This window comes from Theropithecus gelada, chromosome 2 (assembly GCF_003255815.1).
Source record: "Theropithecus gelada isolate Dixy chromosome 2, Tgel_1.0, whole genome shotgun sequence".
NCBI lineage: Eukaryota > Metazoa > Chordata > Mammalia > Primates > Cercopithecidae > Theropithecus > Theropithecus gelada.
In genome coordinates, this window is record NC_037669.1 from 40,478,566 (window position 1) to 40,504,080 (window position 25,515).

At 41.2% G+C, this 25,515-nt stretch overlaps 1 protein-coding gene across 1 annotated transcript; it reads left to right on the forward strand.

Annotated features, from left to right (window-relative positions):
- Positions 1 to 225: 225 nt before the first annotated feature.
- On the forward strand, positions 226 to 6,128 carry NDUFB4 (NADH:ubiquinone oxidoreductase subunit B4). The gene is made up of 3 exons (XM_025377724.1): positions 226 to 483; positions 4,930 to 5,073; positions 6,008 to 6,128. The coding sequence occupies exons 1-3, from the start codon at positions 304 to 306 to the stop codon at positions 6,068 to 6,070; spliced, it is 387 nt and encodes a 128-aa protein (XP_025233509.1). The 5' UTR covers positions 226 to 303; the 3' UTR covers positions 6,071 to 6,128.
- The last annotated feature ends 19,387 nt before the right edge of the window (positions 6,129 to 25,515 follow it).

The following is a 25,515-nucleotide window of genomic DNA, read 5'->3' on the forward strand; positions in this document are numbered from 1 at the left end:
ACATAATAGGCCCTGGTTGTGTCAGTAGAGACAAGGCTGCTAGGAAGAAGCAGCCGAGTGACAGATGAGTAGGTAGGGAGCGGCGGTGGGGCAGGGCGAAATGCGAGAAGAGCACTTCGCGCATGCGCATATCACTGAGCGAACACGGCCGTGTTCAGGAAGGTAGGAGAAAGAGGCGGAGCTCCTTGTTAACGCCATCGCTAACTTCTGCTAACGCGCAGGCGTACTTCCTGAAGCTGAAGGTCCGCATAAAGACAAAGGGCCTCAGAATCGCGCAGGCGCAGTTTGCCCTGGGTCGCCAAGATGTCGACCTCAAAGTATAAGCCGTCGCACCTGGCCACTCTGCCCGAGAGCCTCGACCCAGCTGAATACAACATATCTCCGGAAACCCGGCGGGCGCAAGCCGAGCGGTTGGCTATAAGAGCCCGGCTGAAACGAGAGTACCTGCTTCAGTACAACGATCCCAACCGCCGAGGGCTCATCGTGAGTGCGGGGCCTGCCGGGCGGGAATAGGGTCCGAGTCCTGGGAGAGACCGAGAGAGACCACGCAATGTGTCGGCCACCGTTCCCGATCAGTATCGCAGACGCAGGTCTTCTTAAAGGCCTAGCCAACTCACTACCCTTTCACCTTTGCCAGAGCTTGGCCCTCGAGAGGACCGGCTCTGGAGTCAGACCTGGCTCGGTTTGAATCCTTGATCACTTCCTGCCTGCGTGACCTTAAGAAAGTTACTCACTCTGCTTATCCTCCCTCGATTTTCTGTCTGCAAAATGGGCGTAATATAGTGCTTACTCTTTTATCAGGCTGTTAGGATTAAATGAGAGCGTGTGACTGGCCTAACACAGTGCCTAGTTCGTAAGGCGTGTTCAGAAAATGTTTCTCTCTCTCTCTATATATATATATATGCATATATATATAAAAAATTTTAAAGAGCTGGTGTTTACTTTTCAGTTCACACCTCATAGGGGTACTGCTCTCTCCTGATGAGAATACAGTGATTCCTTCAGCCTGCATCTTTTAAAGACCCTGCAGCTTGTTGAAGTTCTAGGCTTTGGAGTCAGAACCCAAAGCACTACTCATTGGCTAACTCTATTACTTTGGGCAACTTTAACTCCTCTGAATTATAGTTTCCTGATTTCATATATAAATGATGTGCATTCTTTATAGAATTATGAGGTTAAATAAGATAGTCTGTGTAACATTCCCAGCACATAGTATATGCCCAGTAAACTGGTAATTAACAGGTATGCTTCTATCAGATAGTTTTCTATACAGGAGCTAAATAGGTCAAATACGATGTTAACAGAACAGGACATTTCCCACACGTTGCGTTGGTGTTTTGGAATTTTGGGAAGGTATGAGGATTGAATGAAAGTTACAATGTGCCAGGCACTGTGGTAAACTTTACATATCACAGCTATTTGGATAATTAAGCTCTACTACTGTCCCCATTTTACAGATGAGAAGACAACGTGGGAAGGACAAGTAGGTCATATAGAGGTGCCCCTTTAGCAGGTGATAGAGCAAAATTCTAACCCTGGTCTGTGTAACCCACAGCGTCTGCTTTTAACTAGTAGGCTGTACTGTCTCCAGCCAGAACCTTGTTAACTTGGGAAGAGGGTGCAGAAAGACACATTTATTACAAACTCACATGATTGGGTTTGATGTGTTAGTGTGATGCATTAAAAGAGAATAAGGCCTCAGTCAGACCTGAAACTGAAACCAAGATCTTCTATCTTCTAGCTATATGCCTCAGGGTAGTTTCAATTTTCTCATGTGTAAATAGAGGTAATACTACCAGTCTCTTTGGTTTTGTTGATTAAATGAGTGTGTGACACTATCATTCATTAATCAATACATGTAAATTGTCTTGCCTAATTTTTTTTTTTTTTTCTTGAGAGAGGATCTTACTCTGTTACCCAGGCTGGAGTGCAGTGGTGCGATCTCGGCTCAACTGCAACCTCTGCCTCCTGGGCTCAAGCTGTCCTCCCACCTCAGCTTTCCAAGTATCTGGGACCACAGATATGCGCCACCACGTCCGGTTAATTTTTTGTATTTTTTATAGAGATGGAGTTTCATCATGTTGCCCAGGCTGGTCTTGAACTCCTGAACTCAAGTGATCCTCCTGCCTCTGCCTCTCAGAGTGCTGGGATTACAGACTTGAGCCACTGCGCCCGGCCATCTTGCCTACTCTTTAAGAATGATTGATGGAATCAGTAAATAATTGCTCAGGGTCTATTGTGGCCCTATTTTACATGCCAAGATAACAATGGAGATCAAAACAGGCAAAAATTCCTGTCCTTGTAGAACGAACTTTCTAGTAGGGGAGACAAGAAACAAGTTAAACAATTAAAATCATTTAACATATTAGGTAGTGGTAAATGATTTAAAAAAAAAATAAAGCAGGGGAGATTTGGAGCGTGAGTGAGTAGTAGGGGAGGGAGGTAGCTACAATCTTAGGCTCAGGGAAGGCCTCTGTTTGAAGGTGATATCTGAATAAAGATCTGAAAGAAGTGGGGTGAGGGACCTAGCTCTCTAGGAAAGTAGCATCAGGGAATAGCAAGTGCAAGGGCCCTTAGGCAAGAGAGTGTCAGGTTAATTGAAAAACACTGGAGAGACCATTGTGATTAAAGTGGAGAAAGGTGAGGGCAGAGTGGGACAAGATCACACCAGACCTCGTAGGTCATTGTAAGGACTTTTACTGAATAGGGAATTTCGTGATCTGGACTTAACAAGTTCTCTGGCTGCTTAGTTGAGAATTGACTATGGGGAAAAGGACAGGATCAGGGAGACTAGGAGGCTTTTGTAGTAATCCAGTTTGTTGATAGTGGCTACCAGGGTGGTGGCAGAAGGCGGTGAGAAATGGTAGATTCTGGGTGTATTTTAAAAGTAGAGCCAACCAAGTTTGCTGATAGACTGGATGTGGTGTATGAAAGAGGAGTCAAGGATGACTCCGAGGTTTTTGACCTAAGTGATTTTAAGAATGAAGTTGCCTTTTACTAAGAAACACAGGAATGTGAGAGGAGAAGGTATGGAGGTGGAGTAGACTATTGGGAAATCAGTTTGGGATATGTGACATTTTATACGCCTGATAGACCGTATGTCAGAGTTGAGCAGTTGGTTGGATATTGAGTCTGGAGTTCAGGGTAGAGTTACAGCGCTGGAGGTAAAATGTTGGGAATCATCAGCCTTTAGATAGATTATTTAAAGATTATTTACTCCCTTGACACTGTCAAGGGAGTAAGTGTAGATAGGAAAGACCAGCAAGGTCCGAGGTCCAATATTAAGAGACTGGGGAGATGTGGAGGAAAAGAGCAAAGAGATGAAGAGAAAATGGCCATAGAGTTGGCAGGAAATCCAAACAGGTGTGGGCCTGGAAGTCAAGTGAAGAAATGATTTCCAGGAGTTTTCACCATGTCAGATGCTACTGAGAGTCCACTGGACTTTTAGTGATGTCAGAGGAGGAAAACTCTTCCTAGTGTGTCTTTTGGAACCTCTCTTAGTAACATTACTGGGCTTAATGAACTATGTTCTTTGGGCAATTGGTATTTTTATGAAATGAAATGTCTGTTTCTGGAAGACAGATCTGGCAGATATTAAAGCACAGAGAGGTGACTAGCAGATTGAGAAGTCTGCCATTTGATAGTCATTCAAATACATTTATAGCAGAAAGGATGTAAAAATAGATGCATTAATCCTTTCAGCTATTGAGCTTTAATATCCTCTTGGACCTACATCTGTGTCTTTACCCTCTTCTTGTTGGCAGTATAGGCATAATAATAAACAATGCTGCAGAAAACTTGCATGTGCTTTCATTTTAATGTGGTGTGATAACATCAATAGTTTCTAGAACAGGAGAAGATATTTTGGGACTTTGTATCTAGTAGTGAGTGCTTACACCCTTGAGGAATTTCAGTCTGACTGAAAGGAACCAGGAGCATTTCCATTATAAGGTTTTTTTGTTTTTTTGTTTTTAAAACTTCTGAGCTGCAGCTGATTATCTCAGGGTAAAATTGTTGTAATTTAGTTTGAAATATGACTGTGAAATTATTTTAGTTCTACAAATCATGACTTCTTGATGTTGGTTAGGACCTTGAATATGCATGTTATATACTAAAGTCTGAAAGCTGATTTTATTTGCTTATTTTTATCTGTCAGTTAATTGGGGAGACTAATTTTGTAAAATCACTTGGGCATTTAGCTAATTAAATTTAATTATGTTTTTGTGGGTAGATTTGCTGTTCATGGATAGTTATTCTAGTATAAATATATGAAAATGGACAATTATTTTCTTAACCAAGACAGTCTGATTATTTTTCTTTAACAACTTTGACCTTTCTACGAAACTTTTAATAGTGTGAAATGTCTGAATTAATGCTTTTAAAATATCAGTCAAGTCAGCTTAAAAAACTTACAGTTCAGCTAGCCTACCCCCTCCTTCATTTTCCTACAGCTTATTTGTAGCCTAGAAAGACTGTTTTGGTAATAGCATTAGAAAGGATCCTGGAAACAAAATACAAAGCATGGTACAGCATATGAAATCTGTTTCTCTTCATTGGGAATACTGCATGGTTCTGATGGTCACACTTGACAATGAAGCTAAGAACAGTCCAGAGAAGAATAGATAAAAATGACAAAGGAGAAAAAGTGGCTTCTATGACAGTTTAAAGATTAGGATTCTTAAGTAAACAGAAAGCTAATTGGTGATATGAGCCTTCTACATACTGGAGGATTTGAACACGATCATCAGAATTCGAAAAACACCAGAAATGAAAGATCTTTCCTGAAACTGTTTGGGAGTATTCATGATATACCCTTAACTGTTCTAGAGAACAAAATGTGTCTGTGCTCCTTCACAGAAGTCCCTATGAATTTGTTTCTCAATGTGATCCTTCTTAAGCTCTATAGCTTTTTGTTTTCATTAATTTTAGGTAAATCCTGCCTTGCTTCGTTGGACCTATGCAAGAACAAATGTCTATCCTAATTTCAGACCCACTGCTAAAAACTCACTCCTGGGAGCTGTGTTTGGAGTCGGGCCCCTCATCTTCCTGTATTGTATTATCAAAGCTGACAGGGTAAGTATTCAGACCAGATGTTTAGTATTTGAGTGACAGGGTCCCTCGCTAGGGGCCAGCTGCAGCTCCTTCTCCACCAGTGCCCCTCCCACCTTGGGGCTGTACGCTGCCTTCCCTTCCTCTCTTCTTTTATCTTTATTCCTTTCCAGCAGGAGTTAAAACAGAAAGTTTTCAGTTACCTTTGTCTATTTTTCTTAGTTCATTTGTTTTTAAAAAAGATGATGTTTATTGGGTGAAGTATTAGCAGAATACATAAATCATTTAGTGCGTTTCCTGTTTGTGTGAATTCTGTTTACGTTGGTCACATTTTGCGAATTAATGTTAAAACCTATTAATACTCTAGGGACAGAGAAGCACAAGCTGCCTGTGGGGAATAGCTGCCATCAGCAGCCTGGGTATATGATTGTAGAGAAAGTCAAGCTGATCTTTGGCACCAAACTGTTCCACATCTGGTACTAAAGCCTGAGCTGCAGCCCCCAGGATGGTGTTGCCACTGGAGCCCACTCATCTAGCTTTGTCTTTAACTGGCCCATCTGCTTTCCCATTAGAGCTCGTGTATTTTGATTATCTGGTAAATGATCTACTTAGCAGAAAGGTAGTCCACACTTTCCCAGAAAGTGTTTGCATTTTGCTGTCAGTGTATGCTTTTAAGTGGGATAATATATTTCTAATGACTAAAATGTAAGATGTTTTTGAATAGGAGCATTTTCTTACTGTCTCTTTAGTTCCTTAGATTACTATTTCTTCGCACACTCCCTGGGCTTTAGACAGTGGGATTGCAATTGGGTTTGGAGTGTTTCATTCTCTTTGTCAGTTGTACCATGGGTTGTGCCAAAATGCAGTTTTTCTTGTCTTTTTTATTATTTATTTTTATCTAATATAGCCAACTGGCAGAATATATTGTTTTTAATGTACTTTTTTTCTGTCTATACAGGATAGGAAAGAAAAACTTATCCGGGAAGGAAAATTGGATCGAACATTTCAGCTCTCATGTTAAGTCTGGCAATGATGACTATATGTATTCCTGCCTAAATAAATAGTTTATTAATCATTAAGTAGTAGTTTCTCTTTCTTAGTATTACCTTGATTCAATGTTAAAAACTTATTAACACCCTAATAACACAGAAGCAGAAGCGGCCTGTGTTGGCAATCACTGCTGTCAGAGTGACAGCAAACATTTGCTGGACGTTGAATGAATGAACATAAATCTCTTTCCTCATTAAACTGTGAGCTCTTAGAGTACAGATTCTACAATCAGTTGTTCGTTCAACAAGCAAGTGTTAGCTATGAGCCAGGCATTATGTTATGTGCAGAGAATACAACAGTCAATAAGACAGAGCCTGTTCTTAAGGAGTACATTCTCTGACAGCTGTTTATTGAACAATTATTTCAGTGCTTACTACCTGTCTGGTACTATTTAATACCTAAGCCCTTGTCTGGCCCCAGCTGCAGTGGTAAATGCAGCCAAACTAACACCAATGTAAAAAATACAATCGAGATTCAGGAAAATGATGTAGGCAAGCTGATGAGAAGCAGTTCCACCTGAGGAATTTAGGAAGGTGGCATTTGATCCAGGCTCTGAAGTTCACAAGGCTGACAGGACAAAACAGAAACATGAAAGGGTAAGGTGTGTTGGGTATGGCTGGGTTGTGGGCTACTGTGGGGTGAGGAGATGGAGAGTGGAGGTCATGCTGAGGAACAGAAATATGATGGTTAGGGGCGTGAGCTTTGGAGGTCAAATCTGGGCTAGAATCCTAGCTCAAGTTAAACAGTTGGAATACTGGGCCTCCATATGCTCATCTATAGCATGGAGATAGCCTACTACCTCACAGGGTCATGAAGATGACAATGAAATAACAGTATTATGCTTTGAAGTTAAGTCTGGAAACAGTAGGGTGATAATTTCGCCACAAAGGCAGAGTAAAGTCAAGTGCTGTAGATAGTCAGCATGCTCTGTAGGGCTGGTTTAGATGGTATATTGGTCTTAACTTTCAAAGGCTATTCACGACTACACTTTGATTTGATGCTTGCGTTAGCCTGGGTTGCCCCAGAAAGCAGAGACTGAGGGAAAGGCTTCTATGCAGGTAGTTTATGTTAGGAAGTGAGCCGAAGGAATAGAAGATTGGGAAGAGTGAAACATGGAAGGAGGGAAAGCCAGCAAACATGTGCCATGAACCTGTTACCTCTGAGAGTAACGGGCTCCCACTTGGGACCTTCTGAGAAGCCCTGTGGAATGTAATTGAATTTTCCAACCAGATGTGGGAAAAGCCAATATTTGCCTTGTCTCCATTAGTCAAGGCTTATCCCATGCAATTCTCTTGTACATCAGGGTATGGACATACCTTGGAATGGCTGACTGTTTTTACAGGCATCACACATGCAGGAGAAAGGAAGCTTAGAGCAGAAAGTAAGTGATATGCAGCTGAAGTAAAGTATTGTCAGGTCACACCTGCAGGCAGCTGACAGTTTCAGCAGTAGAGTTAAAAGGTGGACCAAGAGGTTGTGAGGTAGGCACAAGAGGTATAGGATTTCTTCCTCCACTTCATGCACTGCTTGGATCTGTTTGTACATACACAGTCCAATCTATAACATGTCCTTCAAGGTGATGGCTGTGTACAATCTACAGAACCCTCAGTATGGACCATTAAGGGAACAAGCTACAGTACATACTGTTGCAACTGGCCCATTCATCTCCCCTCAATGTACTTACTAGATTTCCCTTCCTTGGCCATCATTTTAGCAGGTCTAGATTGCTAGCCAGATGGAGTCACCAAAGCCTTCATTTCTAAGGACCAGAATCTTAGTTACTCTATCATCGTCAACCCTTTGTTGTAGCAATTGCATGTTTACAGTTGGGCTGGAAGTGGAAGCACCGAGTGTTCCAGTGAATCCCCTGGACTCCAGACATTACCCTTTTTGCCCCATTGTGTAGCAGCAACCCTAGCTCCATGGGTCACTTACTGCTGCCAGTATGGAAATTTCTTTTTTGGTCTACTGTTTCCCAAATACAAGAAGTACCAGATTATTTTGTTTCCCTGGTGAAAGTGTTCTTATGCCTCAGCATGGGAATCAGGACTTCTTATCCAGTAGAACCTAAATTTGGAGGGAGGGGAAGCACATGTTCCACCATGAGTCACTGGGACGGCAAAAGGGGCCAATACTACTTCTTGGTTCTCAAGAGTCATAAATTCCACTGTATCTATGACCACTGGTTCATTGCATGTACCACATGGTCAACCCTGAGCCTCAATCCTGCTAGATGTCCTTAAGCTGGTACTTTAAGCCTTTAGTAGGCTTAGCTAAATTCATTTGTGCCCTAGAGCTGTTGTGTCCATCCAACCACACGGCAGTTCTTCTGACTGTCCAGATCTTGATGGGCAGTTCTGGTTGAACGGTCACCTCATCTCAGACTGGGTGCCCAGCTGCTTTTGGAATGGTGAATTTTTCTTTGCTGCAGAAGGCATGGCCTTCCTCCACAACCTAAGAAGTCAGCACTGCAACTATTCTAGTGCCAAGGTCTTGCAGGAGACTCCAAGCAGCATCCTTAGCTACCACAGACACCTAGAGTATTGGCTCTATCGTGTTATGTGACCCAAGTGGTTGCTGCTTACACTGCAGCCTGGATCTGCTGCAGAGTCCTTTCTGGTCTCCATTCGAAACTGGCAGCTTATAGCCAGGCATGCCTAGTATGTGCCTAGCTAATTGGAAGGCTGAGATGTGAGGATTTCTTGAGCCCAAGAATTCAAGGTTGCAGGGAGCTATGATCATGCCACCCACTCCACTCCAGCCTGGGTGACAAACTGTGACCCTGTCTCTGGAAAAGCAAAACTAGCAGCTTTACAAATCACTGCATAAATGGGTCAGAGTACTGTTCCCAAGTAGGGTACGTGTTGTGTCCAGAATCCAGAGGCCCACAAAGTGCTGTGCCTTTTTCTTTGTAGTGGAGGGTGTGAAGTGGTTCAACTTGTGCTTTACTTTGGAGGGGCTATCCTGGTATGCCAAAGATCACTGGATACCCACAAACATCACTGATACAGGAGGCTCCTAAACCTTTATAGAGATTATCTCCCACTTTCTGGATCTCATACTAGGACACTGAAGTAATGAGGAACCTAATCTATGAGTAAACAGAAGCTTTAAGGCAGAAATACTAGAAGGTGTGACAAACAGCAATTCAAAGGGGCCAGGGTGATAGACATGTGGGAGTAGCTGTGTGTAATGGTGGAGTAAAGATCCATGAATTCCTGCAAAATGGATCTTAAAACTATTTCGGATCTACAGCTACCATCCTGTGCCCATGAGACTTGACCAAATCTTATAATTTCCATGTGGTTCCTGTTTGCTAATTTGTCTCTGCCCGTATCATTACAATAACGGTAAGACCCTGCCTCTTCCACCCATCTTAATGACCATTATTGTTACATTGTTCTCCAGATCTTAAAGAATTGTATTACTTTATTCTCATTTTGCTAGAGGGCAAAAACAGAAGGAATCCTACGGTGACCTTCCGTCATTTTTTCTAGATGACTTTAGTGTACTCCGTAGTCCCCACTTATTCAGTTATCTGAAGTCAACCACAGTTCTAAAATAGGTGAGACAGTACAATAAGCCATTCTGAGAGAGAGAGACAATATTTCCATAACATAACACTGTTTACTATTATTATTACAGTATATAATGACAGTTCTATTTTACTATTAGTTATTGTTTTATTCTCTTTTGGTGGCTAATTTCTAAATGAAATTTTATTATCGGTATGTATTTGTAGGAAAAAACAGTATACATAGGGTTTGGTACTATCTGTATGGTTTCAGGCATCCACTGGGGGTCTTGGAATGTCTTTTCTGTTGATAAAAGGGAACATGCTATTCTAATAAGAATACAAGTATACAAGTCTATTATAAGAAAATTACAAATTTCCAAAAAAAAAAATTACAAATTAGTTAAGTAAAAGAATAAGATAAAAGTCGCTCCCAATTCCATCACACAGGGATGATATTTTGGTGTACAGTTGTCCTTCGGTATCTGCAAGGGATTGGTTTGGGACCCCCTGTGGTTACCTAATTCCTCAGATGCTAAAGTCCCTTATGTAAAATGGCTTAGTATTTGCATATAACTTATGCACATCTTCCTTGAAATCATCTGTAGATTACTTATAATACCTAATACAATGTAAATGCTATGCAAATAGTTGTTATACTGTCATGTTTATTTCTATAATTTTTTATTGTTATATTGACTTTATTTATTTAATTTCAATCTATGGTTGGTTGGATTCACAGATGTGGAACCGATGGATATCGAGGGCCAACTGCATATCCTTCTAAAACTTTTTTTTCTCTGTGCTTATATATCTTTTCTTTTTTCAACAAAATGAGATACACTGTGCATAACAATTTGTAAATTTTTGGCTCAATGATTTGTCACAGACATCTTTCCATGCAATGACTTTTCTGCAACATTTTAAATAACTGCTAGTATTCCATGTGTCTACCACAATTTATTTAACCAATCTCATCGTTGAACATTTCATTTTCCAAGTTTTTCTTTTTTCTGAGACAGAGTCTCGCTCTGTCGTCCATGCTGGAGTGCAGTGGCGCGATCTCAGCTCACTGCAACCTCTGCCTCCTGAGTTCAAGTGATTCTCCTGCCTCAGCCTCCCGAGTAGCTGGGATTACAGGCATGCACCACCATGCCTGGCTAATTTTTGTATTTTTAGTAGAGATGGGGTTTCACCATGTTGGCCAGGCTGGTTTCGAATTCCTGGCCTCAGGTGATCTGCCCACCTCGGCCTCCCAAAGTGCTGAGATTAAGGGAGTGAGCCACTGCGCCCGACTCATTTTCCAATTTTTTTGCTGTTTAATTAATGTAATGAATGCTCATGCCACAAATTCTTGTGTGTGTCTTAACTCTTCTCATAGGATAAATTTCTGGGAGTGAAATTTCTGGATCAATAAGTATTCAAATGTTTAGTTTTGGGAGTAAATATGAAAGGTTTTATAATTTTATATTCCTGGGCAATGAATGCAGTGTCTGTTCCCTGTACCCCGAACATAGTCACAGAAGCCAAACTCTTTGCCCTTGTATCCTTGCTGTGTCACTTACTGGTGAAGTGACCTGGAAAGTGTTTACATTCTTTGTGCCTCAGTTTCCTTATCTTTATAATAGATGTACTAATAACACATAGTATTGTTTAATGATTTATTACTAATAAATGCAGGGTCTCACTTTATTGCCCAGACTGGAATGTAGTGGCGCCATCATGGCTCACTGCAGCCTTGACTTCCTGGGCTCAAGATCCTCCCGCCTCAGCCTCCCAAGTAGCTGGGACTACAGGCAAGTGCTACCATGCCCTGCTGGTTTTTGTATTTTTTTCGGAGAGACAGGGTGTTGCCATGTTGCCCGGGCTGATCTCGAAGTCTTGGGCTCAGGTGATCCGCCCACCTCAGCCTTTCAAAGTGCTGGGATTACAGGCATGAGCTGCTGTGCCCAGCCTGTATTTCTTTCTCTCTCTCTCTCTCTCTCTCTCTCTTTAATTGAAAATAGAGAGGAGGTCTTATTATATTTCCCAGGCTGGTCTTGAACTCCTGAGTTTAACTGGTCTGCCCACCTTGGCCACCCAAAGTGCTAGGATTACAGGTGTGAGCCACCCGACCTGGCTCTGTTTTTCTGATAGATCTTTTTTCTTAATGATTTTAAGGCTTAAACAATATATATTAAAGACATTAATTCTTGATCATGCTAGTCTTCTTTCATCAGGAGTTATTTTTGTACCCCTCAGTAACAGGAAAAATATTTACAGTATATTCTTGGTACCTAAATGTTAAAAGAAGGCAGTACCTGAAGGAATTTTTACTTAGCAGGATTTTTAAAAAACATGTTTTAACGTTAGGAATTATTGAACAGTGTGTTCCTATGGGTTTAATCAGTTTCAATAGATTTTTTTTATCAGTCAGGAACAACGAAAAGTCTGAAATCACACCGGGAAGTGGTCTGGTGCGGGCAACAATTGCCACCTCATCTGAGAACCACATGCTACCATCTGTCTGACCAATGCACTAGCTCTGGGCACTGGGCACAGGAGCTCACTCTGGTACTATTGAGCATCCAAAACATGATGTGTGCAATGAGAAAGGTAACCAAGAACCAGATCATAAAGCCCTTATCACATAAAGAGTTTAGGCTTTAGCCTGATGTCAGTGAGAGTCACTGAAGGGATTAAGCAGGACAAACCTGATTGGATTTTCATTTCTGGAAAATCATCTGGTTCCTGGATGGAGGATGATTGCAGGACGAGAGAGGCTGCAGGAGGACCATAATCATGTTCATTTTCAATCAGACATAATTTTCAATTTTTGAGACAGCCCTCAATGCAGAACAAAGCAATCCCTGCCAATACCAAGATGACTCATTTGGATATGAACTTGTTGAAAGCTTTATGAAAGTCTAAATACATTATCTCTATGAGTTCTCCTTTACGCACATGCATGAGGAGTCAGTCTTACAATTCCTTACACTTTTATAACAACCTCTCCCCGTCCCTGTAACAATATTGCTTCCCTAACAGGCTGGTTCAAGTACTATGTCTTTTTACCCTTTATTGTGGATCCTGGAGAAAAGGATAACATCCATTCTCTGATTGAAATCCCAGTGGGTCCAGTCTCTGATTTATTTTCCTTTTTATGTTTTCTCATTCCTAGTGGCACCTGGCAGTCTTCTCATAGCTTATTATCTATCTCTATATTCCTCAGGATAGTTAATGGGGTATTTGAAAAAATCAGAGATCTGCACAAGAAGCTCTCTCGATCAAATTTGTATGGTTACAAAATATGGATAGCACTTTAAAATTACTAAAAATGTAATTCTATACATATATTCAAAGATTCTGGATTTTCAAAGCTTTCACTGCCACTGTCTTTTTTAAAAAAACCTTTTATTTTGGGTTCAGGGGTATATGTGCAGTTTTGTTATATAGGTAAATTGTGTGTTGCAGGGGTTTGGTGTACAGATTATTTCATCTAGATAATAAGCATAGTACCTGATAGGTAGTTTTTTGATCCTCACCCTCCACCCTCCTCCCACCCTCCACCAGTGGTCTATTGTTTCTTTCTTTGTGTCCATGTGTACCCAAGGTTTAGCTTCCACTTATGAGTGAGAACATGCAGTATTTGATTTTCTGTTCCTGTATTTGTTTGCTTAGGATAATGGCCTCCACCTCCATCCATGTTGTTGCAAAAGACATGATTTCATTCTTTTTTATGGCTGTGTAATATTCCATGGTGTATATGTACCAGATTTCTTTATCCAATCCACTGTTGACTTGATCCACTTTGATGATTCTGTGTCTTTACTATTGTAAATGGCACTGCAAGGAACACACAAGTGCAAGTGTCTTTTTGGTAGAACGATTTATATTCCTTTGGATATATACCTATAATGGGATTGCTGGGTCAAATGGTAGTTCTGTTTTGTCATTTGAGAAATCTCTAGACTGCTTTCCACAATGGTTGAACTAATTTACATTCCTTCTACCAGTATATAAGCATTCCCTTTTCTCTGCATCCTCATCAGCATCTGTTATTTTTTGACACACTGCCACTTTCTACCTTTGTGTGAACAAATAGCATTTTATCGTGTTTCTATTCCTCATTTAGAGAACCCACTTATACCTATAAATACGACTAATACTTCCAATAGTTTCCCCTATGGCTGCATTGTTTACAGCCATTTCTGTGGTAAGATAGAGACTCTTCATTTTGCTGATACTCACTGTGGCCCGGAGAGACATGGCGCCACATCACCTATTTGGAGAACCTTCATTTTGAGTTACCAAGAAAGAACAGAGCACATCAATCTCATTGCCAAGCTTCAGGATTCAAAGTACTAAAGGAAGCTCAATTCCTGACATCTGACCTCTGAATTTCCTGGAGCTAGATGGCTGGTGGAACATCTGAGATTTCTGGAGCAAACCTGGCACTAGAGTTCACTTGTCCCCTTAATCACAAGGAGTATCACGTTATCAGTTTTGAGTTATTATTCACTTCTATCACCAACTGTATTTAAGTAATTCACCTATTATTTAATAACTACGCTTTGAGGAATCTTGGCACTGGGGGAAGGAGAAATTTGTCTGAAGTTGCTCCATAAATCAGTATAGGAGGTACTCAGGGGCTGAATTCTGGTATGAAATTATTGAGGGTAGGAGGAGAAGGTGGTAGGAGACTTCTGAAACTTTGCAGATTTAAGCACTTAAAAAAAAAACAAACTCACGTTAGACTGGGCATGGTGGCTCACGCCTGTAATCCCAGCACTTTGGGAAGCCAAGGTAGGTGGATCACTTGAGGTCAGGAGTTCAAGACCAGCCTGGCCAACATGGCGAACCCCTGTCTCTACTAAAAATACAAAAATTAGCTGAGCATGGTGGCGCACACCTGTAATCCCAGCTACTTGAGATGCTGAGGCAGGAGAATCACTTGAACCCAGGAGCAGAGGTTGCAGTGAGCCAAGATCATGCCATTGCATTCCAGCCTGGGTGACAAAGAAAGACTCCATCTCAAACAACAACAACAACAACAACAACTTACATTATATGTTTCATATCCATTAAAAACATGAGTTTTCTAAAGAGGGTTTTACTCATATATTACAGAAAATGGAGAAAACACCAGAGAGTATTATTATTTTGTATGGGATGACTTGGGTGGAGGGTAGATGGAGATGGAACTGGCCAACTTCCCTGAAGCCATCTATTATAAGCGGAGCAGGCAGCTTACCCTCCAAAATCATGTGGTGCAGAAAGGGTGGCCCAGAAGTGATTTGGTCCTTTCAGAACAGTTTTTCAGGCTGCAAGGAGGAAGAGCTGCTGTCAGTCTGCAGATATTGGGGATGGTTGGATTTCTGGAGATGCTGGGGTAGAGGAGCCTATGTCCTATTGAATTCTTGTAGGTGTGCAGGCCTCCTCTGCACTGATCAAACACTTATTGAGCCCCTATCATCTGCTGAGCATTGAGGATACTAATATGAAGAAGATACAGCTCCTTCTTAGAGGAGCTTATAGTGGACAAAGACAATTACAGCAGCCAACACTACTAACTCTGACTTGTGTTCCAGGCACTATGCTAAACTAAGGGCTTTAGACACCTCTCAAAATACCTCAAAACAACCCTTTCAGGTAGGTCCTAATAGCCCCTTTATGCCGAAGAGATTTAGAAGGATTAAATACTTTGCCTGAGTCCACGGAGCTAATAAGATGGGACTTAAATCTGAGCAGTCTGACTCCAGAGAACGTATCTTCAACCATGTTTTGAAAGGGATAAAGACTGATGCATTGGGGATCCAGGTACTGAGAAAGGACAACTGATCCAGCCTGGAGGGTTTAGGAGATGGTGCCTTAGAGAGCAAGGATTCCTGCTTGTGTCAGAGGTGTTCAAACCAGAGCGACTCCATCTTAAATAGGGATTGAGTAAAATAAGGCTGAGACCCTACTGGGCTGCATTCCCAGGAGGTTAGGCATTCTAAGTCACAGGATGAGATAGGAGGTCGGCACAAGATACAGGTCATAAAGACCTTGCTGATAAAACAGTTTGCAGTAAAGAAGCCAGCCAAATCCCACGAAAACCAAGATGGTGACGAAAGTGACCTCTGGTCATCCTTGCTGCTCATTAAACGCTAATTATAATGCATTCGTCAGCTAAAAGACACTCCCACCAGATCCATGACAGTTTACATATGCCATGAAAATGTCAGGAAGTTACCCTATATAGTCAAAAAAGGGGAGGAACCCTCAGTTCTGGGAATTGCCCACCCCTTTCCTGGAAAACTCATGAATAATCCACCCCTCGTTCAGCATATAATCAAGAAATAACTATAAGTATCCTTAGTCCAGCAGCCCAAGCTGCTGCTCTGCCTACAGAGTAGCCATTATTTTATTCGTTTGCTTTCTTAATGAACTTTCTTTCACTTTATGGACTCACTCTTTCTTGGGCAAGATCCAAGAACCCTCTCTTGTGGTCCAGATTGGGATCCCTTTCCAGTAACACTGTACTTTTAGGTTTTCTAGCACATTCACAGACTTATAGAATGTTAGAGCTGGAAGGATCTTTAAAGATCTGCTAGTCTCACAGTCTAATTCTGTAGGAAAAGTTTGGACAGGAGAAATGACTTGTCCAGTTCTTCGAGAAACCCTACAAATTCAAGGATTAGGATTCTAGGTTTTGATTAGGAACTACTGTTCCGATTGCCCATGTCACCTGCTTGTGATTAGAAGTGAAACTGTCAGGCACTAAAGACGATGACCAGTTGACTTTCTTACCTCATACAAACAGAAGACTTGAAAAGCCATTTTAATAGGGAAAGATTTAGGAAGAAATCAGGCAGATGTTTGACGCAATTTTGTGTGTGTGTAAAGTATTAGCAGATTTGTCTCTTCTTAGGGCTGTGGGAATGAAGATATTAGATTCAAACCCAAAAGTCTCCCATATTGTTTGTTCTTGCTGGAGCGCCACAATACAAGAATCCATGGCGGGCACTAGCTATTGCCCACCAATAGCACCTACCTTTTATTTCTTTCCAATAGAACCCTGATTTGTTCAAGAGCTGGTGGGGATCCCTTTATCTCAGGGAGGGTGAGCATGACCCCAGCCCCAGAGAATGAATCAGGGATTCACAGGGATTGGTGTAAGGGTGGTCATGTGACCCAGTTCTGCCCATGGGGCCTGAGGAAAAATCTGCAGGGAGGGCTTCCTTTCCCTCCTTAGGAAAGGGCTTTCTGTTCATTCATCCTTTTGGTTTCTCCCCCTTCCTTTGACCTGGAACATGCATGTGAGGCCTAAAAATGAAGACAATAAGACAAAATGCCAGGAACAGAAAATCAGAAAGCACGTAGGTCTGGGATAAGTTTATCATTTTCCCTATCCTAAACTGCCAAACCTCAGACTTTTTCTTTTGGGAGATAAAGCCTTAGATGTTAGCTAATGTTAGATTTTCAGATACTTACAATTGAATGCACTCTTAATTGATACATATAAAGTGAAGTGATATCAAACAATATGCCTGCCCTTCAGATTTTAATTTTATTCATAGAATCCAAGATTAAGGTAGTAAATGCTCATGAATGAGCGAAACTGCCCCATTTGTTAAATTTCTCTTCCGGGAACTGTATAGAGTTGCATACACTTGGTTACAGGGTTTACAGCGTTTCACAGTCAATAGTGCCATGGTGGGTTGAGTCGAAGCTTCTAACATAATTTCAGCTTTTAAAAACGTAGTTTAGGCTAATTGGAGTCCCAGGGGCCCCCATAATCTAGATGATGTCGCATCTGTGCTCTTACATACTACACTGCCTCACAAAAGTATAAATTTTGAGTATACCTCAGATTTTGTGATGTAATTATATAAAGACAATAGCTAAAGAGCCATTATCTTATAATGGCTAATATTCATGTATGCTCTCCATGTCCCGAAAACCGTGTGGGTGCCTCTAGTGCATTACCTCATTTAACTCTCAGAAAACCCCTGTGAAATAAATCATTTACTTCTTTCAAACGAGCAAGGTAAGACTTAGAGAAGTTGAATCACTTGCACAAGGTCATTCAGCTATGAAAGTGCAGTCTGGATTCCAGGGCCTGTATTCTTAATGACTATTCTTTTGAAAAAATTAAACTAATTGATAATGGTTATTATATTGATAATTTGACAATTATATTAAAAACTAATATATCAAGATCCAAATTTTAAAAACACCCTGAAATAATAGCTACTTGTTATATAGTGCTTATTATGTAAAAGGTTCTATTCTAAGCAATTTTCCTGTCTTAACTCATTTAATACACTAACACTATGAGGTAGGTACTATCATTATTATTTTCAAGCTGAGGAAAAAGAAACTCAGAGAGGTTAAGTAACTTGTTCAGGGTCACACAGCTAACACGTTGTAGAATCTGAATTTAAACCCAGGCAGTCTGGCTCTAGCATCTATTCTCTTATCTATACACTACTCGGTCTCACAAAATGATACATTTTAGACATAACTCAGGTTTGGTGATGTAGTTATATAAAGTTAATTATATCAAATTGAAGGCTAGCCGATTACTAAATATAATAAAGAAGTTTAAATGCCAGCACTCAAGCCTATTTTTTCATTTTAATAGTTAAATATCTTTCTAGAAGGACACAATTTCCTTCACACGTGGAAGTGATAACTCTTTCGTCACTCTGGAAAGTCACAATACAGAAACAGCACATTAATTTGTAACTTACAGAAAGTTTATATCTAAGCCTTAGGTTTTTTAAAACATCCCTCTCCTCCTTCCTTTGATACAGCTTCGATAAGTGGAGGAACACCAGGGCTCTTGTCTCGCATCGAATTGGAAAAAAACTACACGGACACATGTGGAGTGGTTTTAAGGAGCTGAGAGTTGAATAGGCAAGAAGGAACTGAGAAGCCAGAAAGAAGAAACTCCCTGCAAGCCTCTTGTATCGGTTGGAACCCAGAGAGCCCGCCAGCAAACAACACGAAGCGGTGTGGAGCAACACACTGTTTTTTTTTTTTTTTTTCCCCATTCACATCGGTGGATTATTTACTTATTTTTACTTTTTTAAAATTATTATTTTACATTAAATTCTAGGGTACATGTGCACAACGTGCAGGTTTGTTACATAGGGATACATGCGCCATGTTGGTTTGTTGCACCCAACACCTCATCATTTACATTAGGTATTTCTCCTAACGCTATCCGCCCCCAGTCCCCCACCCACCAGCAGGCCCCGGTGTGTGATGTTCCCCACCCTGTTGTCCATGTGTTCTCATTGTTCAACTCCCACTTATGAGTGAGAACATGCGGTGTTTGGTTTTCTGTCCTTGTGATATTTTGCTGAAAATGATGGTTTCCAGCTTCATCTATGTCCCTGTGAAGGACATGAATTCATCTTTTTTTATGGCTACATGGTATTCCGTGGAGTATATGTGCCACATTTTCTTTATCCAGTTTATCATTGATGGACATCTGGGTTGGTTCCACGTCTTTGCTATTGTGAATAGTGCCACAATAAACATACGTGTGCATGTCTTTATAGTAGCATGATTTATAATCCTTTGGATATATACCCAGTAATGGGATGGCTGGGTCAAATGGTGTTTCTAATTTTAGATCCTTGAGGAATTGCCACATTGTCTTCCACAATGGTTGAACTAATTTACATTCCCAACAACAGTGTAAAAGCGTTCCTATATCTCCACATCCTCTCCAGCATCTGTTGTTTCCTAACTTTTTATTGATCGCCATTCTAACTGGCTTGAGATGGTATCTCATTGTGGTTTTGATTTGCATTTCTCCCAACAGGCTGTTTTAATGAGCGCCTGGGTGCAGGCGGGCTGAGGCCTAAAATGGCGTCAGCACCACATGAGGACAGGGCAGAGGTTTTATAGTCTCCTGTAAACAGGAAGTGTCTCAGTCTGATGTAACTGCTACCAGGTACCCGGATGGCCTCTTTGTCAGTCTTCAGGGGGTATGTGTCTTCTGGCCAGCTGTCTTCCTGCTTCTGCTGTCTTGCTGACACATGCTGCTGGCACAAGTGGCCTGGAGCCTTGAGACTGGGCCTGAGGAGGGAGGAATTACTCATTCCCTTAAGCTTTCAGGCCCTGGGGAGAATCTTTCACTCCCCTGTACAGAGAGACAGAGGGAGGGGGGCTCCCCCAAGCGCCATGGATATCAGCCAGTTTTATGAGTAGGCTGGAGGAGGCGGTGTCTGATTTGCACAGGGCTCAGGGGATTGGTTTGACCAGGCATGTCCTTCAGATAGCCCACGAAAAAGCTGGCCCTCCCACCCTAGCCTTTTAATATGCAAGTACAGGTGGCCATGATGTTCTACATAGGGGATATGTGGGGGTGGCCATATTGCCAGGCACATGCGGGGGCAAGGGCAAGAGGACAAGGCTGGGAATCACCATGTTGGGTGGACCCAGTTTCTAATGGCCTGCATTTGCATATCAAAGGTTACCTGACTGGCCCTAAGTGCCTGGGCTTTACAAGAAAGGTTTCTGAAGATGCTTTAAAAAATGAAAACTTCCGAAGGACCTCTTTTCCTCTGTATCTGCCCAAAATAATTTCCTAATAACTCCTACAACACCTTGACTCTCCCTGTGCCCCACCTGAGCACCCTTGCAGAATTTGAGCTTATTATGGGAGGTAGTGCCCCTCCCCACACTGCTGTTATAAAGTTTCAGTGCTGCAAAAGAAATAGCACTCAAATATAAAATTATCTTTTTAATTCTCAGGAGGGCAAGGTACTTCTATAGAAGGGTGCACCCTTACAGATGGAGCAATGGTGAGCACACACTTCGACAAGGGAGGGGAAGGGGTTCTTATTCCTGACGCACGTGGCCCCTGCTGCTGTGTCGTTCCCCTATTGGCTAGGGTTAGACTGCACAGGCTAAACTAATTCCAATTGGCTAATTTAAAAAGAGTGACAGGGTGAGTGGTTTGGCGGGAAAAATGGTTATGACAGAGCAGGTAATCTGTCAGGGTGGAGAAGGTAATCAGAATGAGTCAGGGTGGAGAAGGTAATTGGAATAAGTCAGGGTGGAGCAGGTAATCGAAAAAGTTTACTTTATGAGGAAGTTAAGTTTAAAAGTAGAAGGCAAAGAATTGAACATACTGACATATTGATTCTTTGAAAAGAAATTTAGAACTCATACCTAATAGCCCCTCCTCTTGCATTTCCTTACAGCAATTTCTTTTCAAACTTTTTAACATGTCTTGGCTTAGTTGTTCTGCTGGATTTTCCAAAAGAAGAAGCTTCTCTGGATAAGGTGGAGGTTAGTTAAGGGAAGTTTTAGTAAGTGCCATTTTTATGAGCCTCTGTAGCAACCCACAGATGCATGGTGTGGCACAGCACCCGATAAGAATAAGTACACCCATTACGGCTGTGAGGGAAGTAAGAATTGAGGCTATTATTTTTTTTCCATTTACCAAACCACTTTTCTAGCCATTCTATAAAGGGGTCATTTACCCCTGAGTTGCTGGCTAACTCACTGGGTAGAGCAGTCAGACCTTGCAATGCCTTTGTTATACTTCCATATATGTTGTTTAGGATGAAGGTGCAACATTGAGTTTTAATCATGATGCAAACTCCTCTTCTTTCTGCTAATATCATATCTAAGGCTATCCTATTTTCCCAAGCAATCTGGCTAGTAGCCCCTAACTGCTCAGCTATTTCTTTAACAGCATCTCTAGTGTGGTTAATAAATCGCTGTTGGTTGTAATAGACGTAATTTATCCAATCTACATTTTTTTTTTTGAGACGGAGTCTCGCTCTGTTGCCCAGGCTGGAGTGCAGTGGCACGATCTTGGCTCACTGCAAGCTCTGCTTCCTGGGTTCACGCCATTCTCCTGCCTCAGCCTCCTGAGTAGCTGGGACTACAGGCACCAGCCACCATGCCTGGCCAATTTGTTTTTTGTATTTTTAGTAGAGACAGGGTTTCATTGTGTTAGGCAGGATGGTCTCGATCTCCTGACCTCGTGGTCCGCCGCCTGAGCCTACCAAAGTGCTGGGATTATAGGCATGAGCCACCACGCCCAGCCCAATCTACATTTTTATTAATTGTCACCCACCAAAATATTGACTCAAATCCTGCAGCTATTTGATTTTGGGCTTTAAATTGATTTGGTATTCCCCATGGGACTCCGATTGCATTTAAATAGACATGAGAGTCGAAAGACCCATAAAGGGCTTCTCTTGCTTTATGATGTCTTATTTTTCCTTCCTCTGGTTGATGAAATTCCAGGGTGAAAGGGATAGCCAACTGGACTAAAGCACAAGTGCCACTCCAGTTATTTGGCAGGGTGTCCAGTAAAGGTCCACCACACATCTGCTCGAAGATGAACAAGGGCTGACCAATTAAGGAAAACTGAATTGAAAATTCTAAAGCTCACTTCATCTCTTCAGGTCTCCAAGGAATGCTAAGTTTCCTCCCTGTCATGAGAGACATGAAGTGAACTTAGTGTCAGGAGATGGAAGCTTGATGGCTCTTGGGGGCTGACCCACAGGGTGCTGGACTTCAGGATACAGCAGAGAGAGTGCATGGCATGACTTGTTACTCCAGGCTGAAGAATCCTGGAAAAGAGCTATCATGCAGCCCATGCCCAGTCGACTGGAGGACCACCCTAGTGGAAAGGGGACAATCTGGGCCTCTGGCCTGCAGTGCACACAAGCATAACAGTTGCTTTTGTTTAACGTGTGGACGGAATATTTGATCCATTCCAACCAGGCATTTGCATCTTGATATCCTGTCTTAATTGCCAAAGTTTGTTTTAAGTCTTTAACTTCTACGATAGCTATCTTGGTCTTGTTAGATAGTGGAGAAGCAGTTGTTCCATTGTGAGAGGTTTTGGAAGAAGGCTTAAAGGAAGATGTGGGTGGTGGGGGATCAAAGAAATGCATTTCAAAGAATCCAAAGGGTCTGTCCCTGAAACCTTAACCCCCATACCATAAAACCGGCTTAAAGAAGTGAACCAGCTTAGAAAAGGGGAAGAACTTTGAGGGTTCCAGACAATAACCTGTATAGGATTGCACCAGTTTAGCTGACAGTTGGCAGGGGAGGCTGTCCCTCTAGTAAAATGAATGTATGGTTTTAGGAAATTACAAAAACCAGTTGTGGCAGTCCATTCTTGCTCTTTAGTGGCCCACAGAACATTGGACCAACTATGGCATGAAAGTGCTACATCAGGGAGCAAGACTCCTGGTTGACACTGGGGTCTTTATTGAAATCTCCTCAGATTAAATGGTCCCAATTCACTAATGACCAGTCTGAGGAGAGTCAGGAGGGACAAAGGTACTTTTCTGAAATAGAGAGCTGTCTTTGACTTGGCAAGTTCCCACAGGGTATAACAAGGCAAGCATTAAATGCAATAATTGAGGCAAAATTGACTTGGTTACGTTAATAACTAGATGGTCAGCAATAGAGCAAGTAAAGAAGGAGGAGTAATAGAATAGATGAAAGAGACTTAAATTTTTCTTAGCTTTAGGTTGGTAGGATCTTCCCCCGGGACTATGGCCCATGGCTCTGGAGAGGGGGCAGCACTTTCTTGACTTGGGTGTGATGAGTTCATCCCCTTTTCACTATACAAACAGCAGTCTTAGTGGTTAGCAGCACAAGGTAGGGTCCTTCTCAGGCTGGCTCGAGTTTTCTTTCTTTCCACCCTTTGATGAGAACATGATCCTCAGGCTGGTGCTGGTATACTGGAAATTCTATGGGTGGTACCTGTGCTAAAAGACTTTTAGTTTTGAGGGAAAGGAAAGTGGAAGATAAACCAAGTATATAATTTCTAAGAAATAGATCTTTTGTTTTAAATGTGGGGACATCAACAGTGGACTTTATAGTCCTTGGTGCCTTCTTACTGAGAAATCTCCTTTAGCACACATTTTTATTAGTTTTTAGACCAAAGAAAGTCAAACACCATTTTATATTTGACAGTGCTTCCTGTATGATTTTTATACCAGATAAGCTAAACTTCACCTTTATATTAGTGTGTTATTAATGTTAAACTTAATTTTAATAAAGCCTTGTACACATTTTAATCCAATTTTTAATGTCTGACCATAAAGTAAGATTTTTATAGACTCTTTTTAACCTTTTACAATTTTTGTTAAAGAGCAGGTTAATGCTTTAAGAAAAACCTGTTGTGCTTTTATTTTAATGTCCAGTTCACAGAAAAACTGGATGATACCCCTTTAACTTTAGCCAATATGTTTACACACAGAATTTTCTTTACAATTAACATTTCAAAACTTGCTTAAACCTTTAAAACAAAATATTTTTTAACCTTTTAATAGGTAAAAATCGACATTCTTATGCCTCCTTATAATCGATTTACCAAAGGTATATTTTACTTTCCTTATACACCTTGCACATAAACTGTTTCTTCAATAGTTTTACATTCAGGAGGCCTAATTACTTTTAAACTACACAACACATCTTCTATAAATTCCCTTTTATAACATTTTTTTCCTCACGACTTTCACAGACAATTCTTAGACATGCCTCAACTTTCGGACTTGTTGCAAATATCCCTTTCTTTAAACAACCAGTTAATTTATTTTAGGACAAGATTTTACCATATAACATTCATTTTTACACAAAGATGATAATCATTCTTTTCCAAAGTAAACTTCCTTCATGTCTGTGGACTAGACTGTCTAAGGCCACAAGATCAGAAGTTAGCATGATACATGTTACACTGTTAAATTTTAGCAAACTTTACTTTTGTTGAAAACATTGTAAAACCTTGTAAGTTTGGGATTTCAATTATGCTTTGCTATTAATAAGACCTTGTTTAGTCCAAATTAACTTAGAATTCGTATAGATGGTTCCTTCTTGATTCTGTAAGTACTTTAAGGCTTGGCTGAGTGCAAACAGATTGCATGTTTGAGCAGACCAATTATTAAGCAGTTTTCCTAACTCTGCTTCTGCAAGAATTTCTCTACAATTACTGAATACCAATTGTGTCTTTTACCCTCAATCACCTGGGAGGAACCATCTATTGTCCTGTCCTGAAGGGAGTTCCTCCTAGGTCTGGTCGGACCATTGTATGGTAATTAATTGAGATTTAGATCCCCTGTTAGAAAACCTGCTGGGTTAAGGGAATTATCAGTGGTTAATGTTAAATCATCTTTTTCTAACAGAATAGCCCCATACTTTAAGATTTTTGAGTTAGTAAGCTACCTTTTGCTTTTTCTTCTTCTTCTTTTTTTTTTTTTTGACTTAGAATAGTTCTAAACTGGTGACGTGTGCTCACAATGAGGTTTCCTCTAAAAGTTATTTTTCTACTTCTGGTAGCAAAGCTTTTGCCGCTACAGATTGAATGCTTTTGGGCCATCCGCGGGTTACTGGTTTAAGGATTTGTATTTATTTATTTATTTATTATTATTATTATTTTTTTTTTTTTGAGACGAAGTCTAGCTCTGTTGTCCAGGCTGGAGTGCAGTGGCGCAATCTTGGCTCACTGTAAGCTCTGCCTCCTGGGTTCATGCCATTCTCCTGCCTCAACCTCCCAAGTAGCTGGGACTACAGGCGCCCACCACCATGCCTGGCTAATTTTTTTGTAGTTTTAGTAGAGATGGGGTTTCACCATGTTAGCCAGGATGGTCTCAATCTCCTGACCTCCTGATCTGCCCACCTCAGGCTTCCAAAGTGCTGGGATTACAGGCGTGAGCCACCACGCCTGGCCTAGGATTTTTGATAGAAAGGCTATGGGTTGTCAGTGGCCTCAGTGCTTTCAGGCTATGCCCTTGTTTACAGTGACAACAAAGTGGTATTGGAGTGTTAGAGTGTCATGGAGAAGACCTTCAATTATCAGTTATAGGTTTTAAATTTACCCTGGCTTTTAAAGGAATAGGGTACACTGTTTTCTCTTTACTACTTCTGTCTCTCTTTCTCTTTTTCTC

Bases quoted from the DNA above. Each gene is read 5' to 3' on its own strand.
- NDUFB4 (XM_025377724.1), top strand. From the start codon at position 304: ATGTCGACCTCAAAGTATAAGCCGTCGCACCTGGCCACTCTGCCCGAG. The intron at 484-4,929 runs GTGAGTGCGGGG...CATTAATTTTAG, and splicing joins CCAACCGCCGAGGGCTCATC to GTAAATCCTGCCTTGCTTCG. The intron at 5,074-6,007 runs GTAAGTATTCAG...CTGTCTATACAG, and splicing joins GTATTATCAAAGCTGACAGG to GATAGGAAAGAAAAACTTAT.